Source organism: Fusarium venenatum, assembly GCF_020744135.1.
Source record: "Fusarium venenatum strain MPI-CAGE-CH-0201 chromosome Unknown EDB82scaffold_2, whole genome shotgun sequence".
NCBI lineage: Eukaryota > Fungi > Ascomycota > Sordariomycetes > Hypocreales > Nectriaceae > Fusarium > Fusarium venenatum.
The window spans coordinates 7952400-7967695 of record NW_027072130.1 but is presented as its reverse complement, the minus strand read 5'-3'; the positions used below and the strand labels follow the sequence as shown (position 1 = coordinate 7967695).

General features: G+C 49.3%; 5 protein-coding genes across 5 annotated transcripts; 4 read left to right on the top strand and 1 right to left on the bottom strand.

Annotated features, from left to right (window-relative positions):
• Window positions 1-53: 53 nt before the first annotated feature.
• EDB82DRAFT_429981 (peptidase S8/S53 domain-containing protein) lies at window positions 54-2578 on the top strand (the record flags this gene model as incomplete). The annotated part of the gene is made up of 4 exons (XM_065607686.1): window positions 54-1281; window positions 1360-1399; window positions 1449-1806; window positions 1934-2578. 4 exons carry the CDS (start codon window positions 54-56, stop codon window positions 2576-2578), a joined length of 2271 nt encoding a protein of 756 aa, XP_065465027.1.
• Window positions 2579-4047: 1469 nt separating this feature from the next.
• Window positions 4048-5656, top strand: EDB82DRAFT_193552 (uncharacterized protein). The gene is made up of 2 exons (XM_025736125.2): window positions 4048-4200; window positions 4254-5656. Exon 2 carries the CDS (start codon window positions 4350-4352, stop codon window positions 5205-5207), a length of 858 nt encoding a protein of 285 aa, XP_025586763.1. The 5' UTR covers window positions 4048-4200; window positions 4254-4349; the 3' UTR covers window positions 5208-5656.
• A 449-nt stretch (window positions 5657-6105) lies between these two features.
• Window positions 6106-10241, top strand: EDB82DRAFT_426494 (uncharacterized protein; the record flags this gene model as incomplete). The annotated part of the gene is made up of 4 exons (XM_025736124.2): window positions 6106-6267; window positions 6341-7603; window positions 7659-8008; window positions 8396-10241. The coding sequence occupies 4 exons, from the start codon at window positions 6106-6108 to the stop codon at window positions 10239-10241; spliced, it is 3621 nt and encodes a 1206-aa protein (XP_025586762.2).
• Window positions 10242-10549: 308 nt separating this feature from the next.
• Window positions 10550-13031, bottom strand: EDB82DRAFT_525467 (uncharacterized protein; the record flags this gene model as incomplete). The annotated part of the gene is made up of 3 exons (XM_025736122.2): window positions 10550-12774; window positions 12832-12968; window positions 13018-13031. 3 exons carry the CDS (start codon window positions 13029-13031, stop codon window positions 10550-10552), a joined length of 2376 nt encoding a protein of 791 aa, XP_025586760.2.
• EDB82DRAFT_193474 (uncharacterized protein) lies at window positions 13027-15240 on the top strand. Its single transcript, XM_025736121.2, has 2 exons — window positions 13027-13711; window positions 13761-15240. The coding sequence occupies exons 1-2, from the start codon at window positions 13296-13298 to the stop codon at window positions 15010-15012; spliced, it is 1668 nt and encodes a 555-aa protein (XP_025586759.2). The 5' UTR covers window positions 13027-13295; the 3' UTR covers window positions 15013-15240.
• The last annotated feature ends 56 nt before the right edge of the window (window positions 15241-15296 follow it).

Genomic DNA, 15296 nt, shown 5'->3' with positions numbered 1-15296 from the left:
GCCTATGCTTACGCCGAGGACGAACATCACACATTCACTCGTCTATAGCAACCATGAGGCCCGAAGACTACGCCAAGTATATGCGCGACCATAAATTGGACCCTGAGAATCGACCAAAAGATCGCGGCGACGCCATACACTCAGCTATCCTCGACAAGCGAGTTTACATCGCCATAGAGCTTCTGAACCTGTACCCAGAAGATTGCCTCGAGGCACGAAGTCGGACGGGATCCAAAAATTGGCGCACTCCGTTACACAACGCCTGTGAGCACAACCGTACATTGGTTGTTAAGGAACTTCTCGATAAAGGAGCCGATTCCAATGCACGAAGCTTCCACAGATTTACTCCGCTCATATTCGCAGTTGAAGCAGAGAATCTTGAGATTGTGAAACTTCTGGTGGAAAAGGGGGCCGACGTCAATCTCCAGTCCAATGCAAAGACCAATGAACGAAGCGCACTTCATGTTGCCGCGAACATAGTGTCTCCGGACATCATTCTGACTCTTCTAAATAATGGGGCAGACCCAAAGCTTGTGACGAAGACTGGCAATACTCCTTTGCACTTCGCCGTTCGATCTGGTTGTGCATCTGCCGCCGCTCTTTTGCTGTTCCATGGGGCGTCTCCTATAGCCACAAATGAGAAGGGAGAATCACCACTCAGTCTGATTGAGAACTTGGGAAAAGACGACCACAGAAAGTTTACTCACATCTTCGAGTGCGCTCAGAGGAAATGTGACTTTGGGGACTTCTTCAATCAACACCTTCGGCAGAATCCACCAATTGATCTTGTTTCTGCGTTACACTGGGCCATCTCGCATGACCTTGACGGAGCTATTGCTTACCTGTTACATATTGACTCACACGCTATAGAGGCAAGGCTGTCTAGCGGATGGTATCCGCTTCACGTAGCAGCGAGGGGTGGACATGAGAAATGTGTTGCGATTCTTCTCGAACATGAGGCAGAAGTTGATTGCAAAACCAAGACAGGCTGGACACCACTAATGATGGCCGCTGAAAAGGGCGATAAGAAGGTTCTTCGAATTTTACTGAACCACGATGCGAACTGCTCAGCAACTAATGCGAATGGAGACACTGCATGGAAGATTGCCAGGCACCATGGCCACAGGTTCCCAATGCTTTTGGCAGTCAGGCATGTCAATCCGTCAAATGTAAATCGTGAAGGAAAGGAAACGGACGGAGATGACCGATTGGCACCTCCGAAGGAGAGGCCGTACTGCAGAACGCCCTCTCCAGGTCCAAGAGATGTCATAGAAGAGCCAGGTAAGTACACTCAACGTCGCTCATTTGCATGCCTGAACGTAAATCTTACACGTACAGGCGAGCTGTTCGCACTGTCAGATGCGAAATCTGACGAGATATCAACTCAAACACCCCAGAAGTCCGTTTACAGTACTCTAAATATTGACTACAGTGCTAACAAGACTTAGCTTGGAGTATTTCGAAGACTTCCTCAAGACTCTGGAGCAAACATGGTATAACAGAATCCAGTGGGACCCCGAAGATGACGTGGAAAACCCTCGGAAAGATTGGACTGGCCCAGTGAAGGTCGCTATACTTGACACTGGAATCGACCTCAACCATCAAGACTTTGACCGGCGAGCCAAGAGAAGAACAAAGATAGGATTGAAGCACGTCTCAGAAAAGAAGCAGCGCGAACGGATCAAGGCATGCAAGAACTTTACAGATGGACCCGAGGATGATGTGACTGATGACGACGGTCACGGCACTCATATTGCCGGTCTTATCATGACTATTGCTCCACGCGCGGAGCTATATATTGCAAAAGTGAGCTCATCACAGAGACCCGAGAATAAAGAAGGAAGCTCAGCAAGGGCGACGAAAAGGCGTGGGAAAGAGTCTCATCCAATCCAAGAGGTACTCAAATATAATTCCATTCCTTCTTTTGTTCTAGCTAATAATGTTCGAGGCCCTGAAGTGGGCTATTGAAAATGAGGTCAACATTATCAACATGTCACTTGGCTTCTCTGAACTAGGTTCTCTCGAGCTTACCAAGACTCTGACAGATGCAGACCGCAAAGGGATCAGTGTTTTCGCAGCCGCTTCGAACCATGGCAACCGTAATCCCATAGCCTGGCCAGCGCGTGATCGCCTTCTGGCCATTTGTGTAGGATCGAATGACGAGATGAATAAGCTTTCAGCATTCGCTCCCAGTACAAATAAGAAGTTTCCAATTTTTGTCACTTATGGAGAGAACATATACAGCCATTGGCCCGGCGGCGGTTATCGCAAGATGAGCGGTACATCAGTCTCGACACCGATTGCTGTAGGCATGGCAGCCATGATAATCGCCTTTCTGAACAAGACAAATGCATGGCCACCAGATGCTAAAGCTAACTGTCTTGGGAGGATAAAAGAGTGGCGGATAAGAGGTACTGCAGGTATGGGAAGAGTATTGGAGAATATGTGTCGGGACATCAATGGCCTCAAGCTTCTGTCACCAAAACTGATGTGGGAGGATTGTACTGTGCCGAACCCGGAACCGATACAGATTCTCGGTTTCTTGAGTTATTACGAAGGTCATGAAATAGGCAGTTAATAAATTTAAGTTGACGATAAGCGAGTTCCGAAAGGGAAATAATACAATGATTGGGTCCGACGATAAACATTGGCAAGACCCAGACAAATATTTTGTTAATCAAAAGCCAATGCCACGGACTGTCTAAGGCCTACTAGGCCACCTCTGAACATAAGATTCAAGCGCCCTGAACAAAGTCTGGGCAAATTTATTTATGGCCTTGTTGAACGGCTTCTACCGAGTTGCGGCAGTCCCAACACGGGCGCTTAACTAACACGAGCGGAGGTTTAAAATAGGATCGCGCCTATGATCCCAATTCGGGGCGCTTGATGTTGGTCTAGGGTCAAGAATAAGCGACCAAGATATGCGAACACGAGAGTTCAGCTTGGTATTTTGTTAGGTGGGACGATTGTAGTGATTGGAGTGGAATGATTCTCTTAAGCTTTATGACATGTTTATTACCTTGCTTGTGTAAGTGATTCAGACCAATACTGAGAGTGGGAGCCTCCAATGCTGAGTAGAGGGCCTGGTTAGGCGCAGAACGCACAAGACCAAGCTGTGAACTACCAGAGTGATGTATACGGTTATTTTCAACACAATTACCAACAGTCAACAATATCTGAACTTGATTCCTTTTATTATTCTGCTCTCTTTACTCAATCAATAAGTCTTGATTTAGGCTACTGGCTAGACCTTTTAGCGCTGCCCAAAAGGGCCCACTCTAGGCCCTGGCTAGTCGGTCGAGGTCTGAAACAACGTTTCGACACTGCACGGCCAATCGTCCACCTGCTTAACCCCGGTCTCGAGATTGACTATACGCCAAACCACCGGCGATGTCGCTCAAACCTCAGGAACACAGCGGTTGGGGATGAAATCGCATGAGTACCAGACTTAGGCGCTGGACTGGGTCGATTGGTCCGAGTCGCTGCGACCTGTTGCTGCCGGACTACTCCACTCGGAACAAGCAACCGCTGAAACGGCTTTGGATAGAGACTCACCCGCGGCCAAACATGAAGGCCATGATACGCCAGCGCTGATGGGCTTCTCTACATGTTGAGCCCGAGCGGAGCCTAACATTAGAGTCAACCGTTGACGCGATTCGATGCGGAGGAGATCGAATCGTGAGTCGCTTCGTCGTTTGGTTGGCTCCTCGAGTGAGGAACTGCTTCAGCTTCTGTAGCTTGCTTGGTTTATTCGATGGAGGTTGCAGGGATCGAGGAAAAGTCTGACCTACATGCATGTATATGCATTGTCTCCAACAGATTGAGTTGTCTGGTGTTGGTTGTATGACTCTTTTTTTCTTAAAGAGTGTCCCGGCCAGCTGTTCAGCGAACCCCTCTTCTGCTTTCCCATTGTTCTCCGTTCATTCAAAGCCCAACAATAATGGTGTTCAAACACCTCTATTGACACCAATTTTTTCCTTCTCTCTATCACTAATTCACTTCTATTTTTCCTTATTGTTCACTTATTGACTGTTCGGACCGGTTCCACAATCAGAAACTTTCGCTTGCCCCTTCCTCATCAACTAACTTTATATACTCTGAGCCATTCACTTATACAAACGATTACTTCGTCCTTTCACTGTTCAATCATTTCCATATATCTAACCAGATCAGCTTTCTGCGCCCACTCAAGAGCGCTCGGTAAGTTCTAGAGATACCGTCTATAGTCTCATTCTGACCTTTTCTTCATATAGCTTTTCTTTGAACACTACTTTCGATATCATTTCGAACCCATATCCATTTAACAACACTCCCCTATTCTACTATCTTAAACAAAAATTTCTCCGATCATGTTCGGCGAAAAGATCCGTGGCCCCGGCATGATTGTGCTGCAGGTACTGCGAGTTATCACGATCATCAGCCTTCTCACAGCCGCTGCTGCTTGCTGGGTTCTCGTCATCAAGATCAACCGATCTACCGGATGGTTCTTCTTCGAAGCCATGTCACTGGTACTCATGAGCTCCTCCACCATCTTCCTCATTATCTCCGAGCTGCCCTTCTGCAAGAGCTACTTCCAGAAGAGTTGGCCTGTCTTCTCCGACGAGCATGGCCTCACTTGGCTTGGTGTTGGTCTCCTCCTCATCGGATCCAATATCCTTGGAAAGCTCAACTCTCCCCACAACCGCGACAATAAGATTGGGCTCCCGTTTTGGCAGCTCATTCTGGCAGCCGGAATCCTGACCCTGACCTCTGGTGTCCTCAACCTTATCTGCTCAGTCATCTTCCGAGACCGCGACATCAATGCTCGAATGATTCGCGCCGATGGCTCTCTGGCTCGGGCCAAAGAGGATGCCAAATCTTTCGGCAAGTCGAATTCCAACTACAGCGCTTCATTCAGCGAAGAACGACCTAAGAAGACGTTCATGTCTTACTTCTGGAAGAAAGACGACTCGCACCCTAGCTCTCCACCACGACGCAACATTAGCCACCCAATTTCCCGACCCAACATCAGCCAGCCTATGGATCATGATGTCGAGCGAAACGCGCCTCCTCACTATGACAATGATCGAGACGACGACTATGACTTGGATCGCCGCAGCCCTATCGTGCCTGCCGTTCGCCGCCCTGACACAGCCCTACACCCCATGAACATCCGACGGCCTGCGAGCCCTAGCATGTACTCTGAGGCGCGTATGTCCCGCTTCTAGACTAGTGGGTGTGACAAGTCGTACTGTTACAAAGACTACCTTTGTACGTAAGTGAAAGGGACGGAAAATTAGGAGGCGTTTGGGGACAAGGAGTCAAATACCCGGAGGTCCACCAGGAAAGGACCTGTATCTACTACCTTCCTTTGCTTGTTTCATAGCATTGTTTTTAAGTCGTTACAACAAACTTTACCAAACCATCTCATTCTGTGACTCCTGCGTCTTGGGATACGAAAATAAGTAGTCTAAGAACTCAAAGCTAAGGGACATAAACTTACCTACTAATTTCGTCTCTTATGCTTCAAGCGGTCAATTTTTCTGGTACCCTTAGTCAAAGAGCAAGCTATCTAACATGGTATCATAATTGAATTATTTCATCTGCCTGGCAAGTAGTGGTTGCCTAAACCATAAATTGAGTGCCGACACTCAAAGGTGCATTTGCCTAGAGCATGTTAAAGATACTTTGTTGGGATCAAAGGTTGAAAAGACAAATCGCTATATAAAGAACGCTTCCCTCCAATTTTCATTGCCGCGCTGGTTAACAAAAAACGCACTGATAGTTGACAAAGGCTTGCCGCTGCACAAAGACCTTGACTGCTACCAAAATAGAGACTTGATATTTTGGTCCAAAAGAACTTGAACGTAAAAAGAGCAGCCTTCGCCCTTTTGTGACTTGTTCCAATATTCTGTTTGTCATTATCTACCGCGTTTGAGTAGGCGTACCTGCCCGTCAAAGACGACTTTGTTGGAGTGGAGCCTCAGGCATCCACCATCCTCCTTCCTGACCCGACGGGAACTACCTTGCCTCTCTGACCTAGCTTCGCCTAGCCTGACCCAAACATCTCCATTATCTTCAGCTTGCCTCACACGACCAGTTGCGCTCGTCTCCAATTCTATCGCCATGTCTGGAGACTCTGCTGAGGTGGCGGAGGACTATCGCCTCGCGCTGGAGGACCTCTCCTCCAATTTGCGCTTCGAGATTAGCAACCTGACTGTGATTGCTCGCGAGAATACTGAACATGCCCTAGCGATCGCGGAAGTTTTGCAGCAACACATCCTAAAGGTAAGTTGTGATCCCAAGTCTTGGTTTGCAAGACGTGTCCCTACCTCTTCACAATGGCTGACCATTGCTATAGGCTGCCCCAAGCAAGAAGCTCCCAGCTCTGTACGTACTAGACTCGATCGTCAAGAATGTTGGCACTCCATACACGCTCTACTTCGGTCGCAATCTTTTCAAAACATTTATGGAATCATACGCTGTAGTCGATCAACCTGTGCGTCGGAAGATGGAAGAGATGCTTAGAACATGGAAGGAGCCTGTTCCTGGATCTATGGACAGCAGACCTGTGTTTTCTCACGAGTTGGTGCGACCTATTGAGAATGCACTCTTGAAGGCACGCGCCGCTACCATGCCCCAACCGGGAATGATGCCTGGGCGACCGCGATCTGCTGTGCCCCATCGTGATACCCCGACACCGCCTGGAATGAGATTTCCACCAGGCCACCCAGCTCAACAATACACATCAAATGGAGGACAGTCATTGAGCAATGACATTCGGAATCTAATTGTTGCCATGCAGGCGGAAGCCTCAAGGAACCCACATGATCATGGTGTTCAGACTAGATTAAGAGCACTCTATGACCTGCAGGGCGTTGTGAACACCAATAGCTTGCCCCCGGATCAGCTTGAGCTCATTAAGAACAAAGTAACTGAACTTGCTGCCGTAAACATGATGGCGCCTCTGACCCAAAGGCCTGCGCCTACTCCTCCTGTGCCAGTTCAAGCACGCCCTATCCCAATGCCTCCAGTGTCCGTAGCTCTTCCTCAGCCTGCAGCTCCGGCTCCGGCGCAAGAAGGTGTGACGCTTGACGCGCTCTTGGGTAAGGGAGCGTTGGCAGCACTGATGGCAAGGCAGTCGGCCACTCCTCAAAACTCGACGCCTACTCCGCAGCCACCCCTCGTTCAACATGAACCACCGATGCCACCAATGCCTACGATGTCTGCGATGCCAGCCATGAATATGCCAGCCATGCCTATACCGACAATGTCAGCAACATCTACACCAGTGCCGCCAGCAGGAGCGGCAGCACCATGGAGTCTTCTCGATCAACTACGAAAGTCTGGCTTACTCCCACCAGCACTCGCATCTGTGCCTGCACCAGTTCAACAAGGTGGCATCAATTTAGCTGCTCTGAAGCAACCGTGCCAACCTTCTTTGGTCCGACAACTACATAACGACTTGGGCCAGCCATGCACTCAGTGCGGCAGACGGTTCCGAGATGACGAAGCCGGCAAGAAGAAGAAAATCGCCCATATGGACTGGCATTTCCGTGTCCGCCGGCGGACCGACGAAGCTGAGAAACGAGGCATGCATCGAAGTTGGTACGTTGACCAAGGCGTAAGTACCAATCCTGAGTCCCCCTCACACGACAAGATTACTAATGAAAATACAGGAATGGCTAAAGTCAAGAGAGGTCGTCGACGTAGACCACATCCCAACCGCCGAGGACGTTGCCGCGCAAGCTTCCAAAGTATCTGAGGCTGCTAAGCCAAAGTACATTCCCGTCCCTGATCCATCTCGTGGCATCAACCCTGTTTGTCCGATTTGCCAAGATCGCTTTGAGAACAAATGGCTCGATACTGCACAGGAATGGGTATGGTTGGATACAGTTTTGGTCGGTAACCGAGCGTACCATGCTTCATGTCACGCAGAAGCAACCCGAGATCGTGAGAACACACCAGTGCTGGGCAAGAGGAAGGCGGAAACAAGCATTGCGTCACCCAAAGTCCGATCCCTCAAGACGTCAGCTTAAAGAAAAGCGTCGTTAACATTATATCTATACTATATAAATTGGGCGATAACCGGCGTTATGGAATTAGCATTGAAAGAAAGGGATGGCATGGCGGCAGTTGCGCATTACAATGGAGTTATGTTCAAGGGCGTTTTTAGCATTTTGAGTCAGCCCGACTATTTACAGTTGCTATAGTTTTGATGAAAACAGACCAATGTCCTCATATTATTTATGTCTCTAGCTTTTCGTGATAATGTTCTCCTTAGTCTCTTGTCGTCGAAACCAACATTGAACTACCGGTTCAGTGGAGCCGAGTGCGGTCCGCTGAGCCTGGATTGGCCCCACGATTCACTCTACGCGGACCTGAACGCGTTCAAGCGTTCCGTACCTACCGTTAGTTGCGCTCCACTGTATTTTGTCCTAACGTTAGCAACTCCCATCCAACCTCTAAAGCTTCAATCTCTAACCTCAAATTCGACCAACAGCAACACGACACGACGGTCGCTACAAGTTTGTGCAACGAGAAAAGCTTACCTTGACTGTCACTATCCGGTCATTGGCCAAACTGCAGCGACCATGGCAGTCGACTGCCCAATCTGCAACAAGCCGGTAAAACCATCCGAGATCAACAACCACATCGACTCGGGATGCGAGAAATTCGTGATAGATAAAGAAAAAGACCCGACACCGCCGCAATCACAGGCACCTCAAAGTAACTCGCAAAAACGCAATGCCTCGAATTTCTTCTCTACGCCCGCCCCGAAACGACAAGCTGCTTTCGAAAATCGATTACCAACGCCAGTTAGGGAAGCTGCCCTACAACCAATAGTAGGGAAGAAAAGAACGTTCGAAGAGGGTCCTGGAGATGGATTGGGAGGAACCACAAATGATACCGACGGCGCGACGAACGGAGACGGTGTCAACGGGACGAGTGGTTGGGACAAAGCAACAGAGCAGGATGGAAGAGTGGTGAAGAAAACCAAGACACAACGAGCTGCGCCCCTGGCCGAACGAATGCGACCACGAACACTCGATGAAGTATGCGGACAGGATCTTGTTGGGCCAGCAGGCGTTCTGCGGTCCCTCATTGAGTCGAATCAAGTACCTTCCATGATTCTATGGGGTGCTTCAGGGACAGGAAAGACGACAATAGCACGCTGTATCGCGCACATGGTTGGCAGTCGGTTTATCGAACTGAATGCTACCAGTACAGGAGTCAGCGAATGCAAGAAATACTTCCAAGAGGCGACCAACGACCTTGCTTTGACTGGTCGCAAAACAATCATCTTTTGTGACGAGATTCATCGCTTCAACAAGGCTCAGCAAGATGTTTTCCTCAAGCCCGTTGAGGCCGGAACTGTAACACTTATTGGTGCTACAACGGAGAACCCATCTTTCAAAGTAGCAAGTGCTTTGCTCTCGCGTTGCCGCACATTCACACTGCGGTCTCTTACAACTGAGGATGTGGTGCGCATTCTACAACGAGCGATCAAAGAAGAAGAATCGGTATATCCACAAACGCCACTTCTGGATGAAGCTATGGTCACATATCTCGCCCGATTTGCAGATGGCGATGCTCGTACTGCTTTAAACTTACTCGAACTTGCTCTCTCACTCACAAAACGTGAGGGTATCACGCAGGAGGATATCAAAACTGCCCTTACAAAGACCCTCGTATACGACCGTGCAGGAGACCAACACTACGATACTATATCTGCTTTTCATAAGTCTGTACGAGGAAACGATGCAGATGCGGCGCTCTATTATCTAGCTCGCATGCTTCAATCAGGCGAAGACCCATTGTTCATCGCCCGCCGTATGATTGTGATTGCCTCTGAAGACGTCGGATTGGCGGATAATACCCTCCTGCCCCTTGCAACGGCCACATACACAGCCACTCAACAAATCGGCATGCCTGAAGCCCGCATTCCCCTCGCCCACTGTACCGTCGCACTATGCAACGCACCCAAGAGTACTAAAGCGTATCGCGCTCTTAACAACGCCTACACAGCTCTTCGTGAACCAGGTGTCGCTGGCCTTCCTGTACCCCTACACCTGCGTAACGCACCTACACGACTTATGCGTGACATGGGCTACGGAGCCGAATACAAGTATCCACCAAACTACCGCGATGGACGGGTGAAGCAGACATATCTACCCGACGAGCTTGTTGGACGTCGTTTTGTCGAAGACCGGGATTTGGGTACGGAGGTTGACCCAGATCTGGAGATGGGCGGAACTTAATTTTACTGTTTGAATCTGGGATAGACTGGATAAAAGGAAACGGATAAAAAAGCGCGGTTTGCATTGTATAGGAGTCCGGACAGGTTTGGGTTACCCCTTTATGGGCTTTGTAATATGTATACTATTGGAGACTTGGTTCAAAATGACAGGCTCCCAATTAGGTTTTAACAATACCACAAATGTTATCATTTATCCTTCTGTACTATTTTAATTGTGATTGTATGAACATGCTGTTCGCTATATAACGCCAAAAACCAATCCCAGAACGCCTTGCCCATGCCTATTCGTTATGTGTGAAGTGTACATCCTTAATCATCCTGTGTCAAATCTATAAATCCAACGTCACTCACCCGGACAACATTCGCCCTGACCCCTTTGCGCCGCAGAGTTGCTGTCTCCCTAGCCACCAACTCATCGCGCTCTTCGGCGTCTACCTCGATCACTTTGAAGAAACCCACAGCACTAGCCCTTGGGATGAGTAACTTCTTCTTCCGTGCAGGGGCGGGGCTGGGGGTTGAGTTCCGGCTTGGAGGAAGTGGTTCTTGCTGCCTCTTGGGCGACGCAGAAGCGCGGGAGACGAGAGATGAGAGCGGAACGAGATCTGATGATGAGTCACTATCAAAATCATCGTCAATGATCTGCTGTGACTTGGGTTGCCGTCTCGGAGGCGGGGGCGGGGGTTTCGTCAGAGATTGTTGCGATGAGCTTGATATTTTGGACGTTCTGGTGAACATGTCCAAAGAAGTCTGCTTCAACTTGGTTGGTTGGGAGCGCTGAGAAGAATCTGCTTGGCTCGAACGTATAATGTCCCGCTTCGAGCTTTTCAACCTCTGGGGAGAACCATTCGACACAGTAGTTGTACGCATCGTGTCAGACTGATGCTGAGAAGCGGAGGTACGAGTCCTTGCTGGTGGTGAGGGCGATGGGGGAGGTGACTCTGCCGCACAGGGAGGGCTAGATGTGATAACAATCGCCTGCTGTTTTCCGTCCGCGGAGCTTCGAGTTCTAGGCGTCACCTGTGAGCTGGCAAGTGACCAAGGGGTGGCAGTCTGCCTGGTGGGGCTCTCCGAGGTGGACATAGGTTGCTTACTTGACTCCAGAGGGGACGGTATGCGTAAGCGTCGTGATGTTGTTTTAGGGGCTGATGAAGTGGCTATGCTTTTCTCTACAGCAGTCGGTTTGGAGGTTATCGTGGAAGCAGCATGGGGCTTTGTCGCTCGCACAAACTTGTTAAGTGCACCAGCAGTCATGCCCGTCTTCGACAGAGCATTGGATTTCTTTGGCGCCTTTTGATTCGCCTTGCGAAGCTCTGACGCTCGGATTTTGGAGGCTATAGCAGCCTCCTGAACGGCAAATGGCTCGCTGGTCTTTGCCAAAGCTTGTATTATCCAAATACCCAGAGGACGGGTCGGATCAAACTCCTTTTCCACGGCCTTGGAGGCACACTGCTCGATATTGTCCGCAACTTCGATCTCATCATCGCTGTTCAGGGCAAGCCCGGCTCGGCCTTGTACAATTTGCTCGTCTTCCTCCTTGGACATGTCGATGGGAACCATATCGATCGGGATATGCTGTAAACGGGCCATGGGAATTGAGTCATTCACCAAATCATTTTTGACACCCGTCACCCCCTTTATGAGCCCATCATGGTCGTATCCTCCTACAGTTTGAAGCTTCTGGACAAAAACTGCATGGGACAAAACCTTGATGAACTTCAAAGCACCCACTCGATAATCCCAACCAAAAACCTCGCGTGTGAACTCTCGCAAGTCTTCGATCTGAATTTCACGTTTCATGTGAACGTTTGCACGAATATCGCCCAGACTCTCAACACGCGAAACAACCGGGTGTGTGTAGTAGCGCAGGACCTTGAAGTCGGGAAATGTCTCTGGGATCCTCAGCGCCTGGTTTCGTCGTTTGAAGTAACCCTTTTCGTTGGTGCGCAGCTCGTGTATCAAAGACTCTCTCCAAGCCTGGATCGCTTCTTTGTCTGCTGACTTTAGCCGACACAGCTCTTTACCGAAACCAGCCCTGGCAGCCTCGAGAGCGACCTTGATTCCACACCCGGGGAGTCCATCAGGATTATAGTCGCCACCGCTCATCAAGGCGACGAGAACCATGCCTTCTCGATCAAGGCCTTGCGCTCCAAGCTCCAGCTTTTTCGCATCGAGAAGCGACACGTGTGTTGGGTTCGTTGATCGTTTCGATTCTGGTGACCATTTTCGCAAAACCTTTGTGCATCCAAACATCAGCGCATCAACATCCTCCGTCAGAACCATATCGACAATTCCATGCTGTTGTAGCAGAGCACACTCTGCTTCTGCTTCTCCTGGCGCATCGTGGGTGTTGCAACCAAATAATCGAATTAAACGTTTTGCTTGCGCATTTGCGAAGGAACTTCCACGGCTGGATTGCTTGTTTCGCTTGATCGCGGGTTTGTAAGGGCCGTCGAATACGAAGATGGGTTCGACTGGGCATGCTAGGAGTCGAACTAGACGGTAGAACAAGGTTCGGATTTCAGGATTGGTGCCACCTGATTTTTATTATAAGATTACAGGTAACCAAAGTTTGAAGTATTGTCAATACGTACCTTGAGCTGCTTGGTTCTGGAATTGCCAAATCGCAACGTCAATAGCAATTCGCAGAGGCCGGCCCTGCTGCTCTAGAGACTGTGCGGCAAGTTTAAGAAGGGCGATTCGTTCGCCTCCACCAATCTCTTGATGAATCCTGAAAGAATTAGTGTTTGTTATTGTAATAAAGAGTCGTAAAGCCTCACCCCTTGATACCCATTTCAATCTCAAGAAGCACACCGAGAGATCTAAGTCCCCCTTCAGTTTTGTAGTCGATGATGTAGGTCAAAGTTCACGGCCATGGACCCACGTCGCTGCGGTTACCAAAACGATATGTTTTTAGGCGGTAGATCGGCGCTATAAACGCCGACATTCAAAGATCCATCAACCAACCAGCGTCAGGTTGCACGGTTGCGCCTAGACCGGGGCATCTCGTCGCCAACACATCGACAAATTGTAATAGAAATCATCAACCTCATCAATCATGGCCTCGAGCGCAGGACCTACTACGCTCGCTCATAGAAGCGTCGCTAGTATCCGTGGAGGTCCTACTCAGGGGTCAGGTCCCTCTACTCCACACACGCCAAACCGCTCTTCTGTTGTACCAAGCTACGGCTCACCATCAGCCATTCGTGCAGATGACGAGTTTATCATTGTTGAGATAGGTTCACGGCATATCAGAGTCGGGTTTGCGGGTGATACATCGCCAAAAGTGACCCTTCAGTGCAGTCCGGAAGACCAACGGCGAGCTGGAGATTTTAGAGGTTGGCAGCAACCAAATCGGGCTGCTGGGCTGCAATGGTCAAAGGACCATGAGTTCTGGCGATACGACTTGAGAGATATCGAGCTTGGCTTGTTCCAGGACAAGATGGGACGTGTACTACATGATGCCTTTTCAAGGTAAGTCATTACAAAAAAAACTGAACGAATTCTTACTTACACCATAAAGGTACCTACTCATCGATTCTCGACCAAGAAGGGTTGGTTTGGTTTTGGACTCTGGTGTGCCAATGCCATTATTGACAGCTACTCTGGATATAATGTTCAACAGATTTCAGACACCAACTGTGTCACTAATGTCAACCCCCACAATGTCGGCTATCTCAGCAGGTGTCCGATCCGCTATAGTTATCGACATGGGCTGGGCAGAAACTGTGGTCACCAGTATATATGAGTATCGGGAGGTCAAGACTACCCGCACAGTTAGAGGTGGTAGAGCCCTTCTCGATTCAGTCTATTCGACCATGGAGAGTTTAATACCAGGAGAGCACGATGCCACCAAGAAGAGAGCAATCAGTTTCAAGGAATGCGAAGATATCATGTGTCGCCTGATGTGGTGCAAGCCGTCAGAGTTCCGTTTATCTCAACGGCAGTCAACCCAACTGGAAACCGTGGATGAGCAAGAAGAAATTGAAGCCGAGTCAGCGGAAGCTGTTGGTCCAGCTGGAGTTATTCATATACCCATCAACACAGGGCCTCGTCCATTGACAGTGGAGCTTCCCTTTGAGAAACTCGCTCAAATCTGCGACGACACCTTTTTCGATCCTTCAGCAGACCGAGCAACATTCGATGACGACGAACTACCCTTACACTTGCTATTGTACAAGCATCTTTTGCAGCTACCCCTGGATGTACGAGCTATCTGCATGTCGCGAATTATGTTCACGGGGGGCTGCTCAAATATCTTGGGTATTAAGCAAAGAGTAATTGATGACCTGACAGCCATCGTGAAGAAGAGAGGATGGGAGCCAGTATTCGGGAAAGTCGTGGACAAACACAGAAACACTACTAGGCTCCATCGGCAATCCAGCGCCACATCTCCAACAGAAGGATCACCGCCCTTATCACAAGCTGAAGACGAGGGGGTCAAGTCTCCCAAGAGTGCAGCTGATACAAAGCATGAGCACGATCCAATCGAAGCCAAGGTTGCACGACAGCGAGAGACAATGCAGCAGGTCAAGGGCCAAATACGCGTGGTCCATACCCTTGGACCATGGATCGGTGGAAGCTTACTTTGTCAACTCAAAGTACCCGCCATGGCAGTAATTGATAGGGATGCTTGGTTACAACACGGCGCCAGTGGAGCTTCTCGGCCCAGTGATGTCGATTACAAGGTACAACAGAGACAGAGCATGCAGGCTGGAGGATATGGCCGAGGAGGTTACGGTAACTGGACTTTGGGTGTCTGGGGGTCTATATGAGAGGCATTTGATCTGGACGATACGAGATGAGCGCTATCATGACATGAATGAATGTATTGATTGATGCAGGTGGTGGAAGCGATGGCCAGGGCAAACCCAGTCAGAGCTTCCAACTACTGCAATAGTATACCCAAATAAACAAAAACAGATAAGGTCAATTGGCATAATTGCCTTGTTTGCTCTTTTGCCAAGATTGAATACGTCCTAGTTACAATCTGATGATGGCCCAACAATTGACGGTCCGCAGCGGCTCGGGTAATTGCATTAAGCAAGCTCTCCACTGT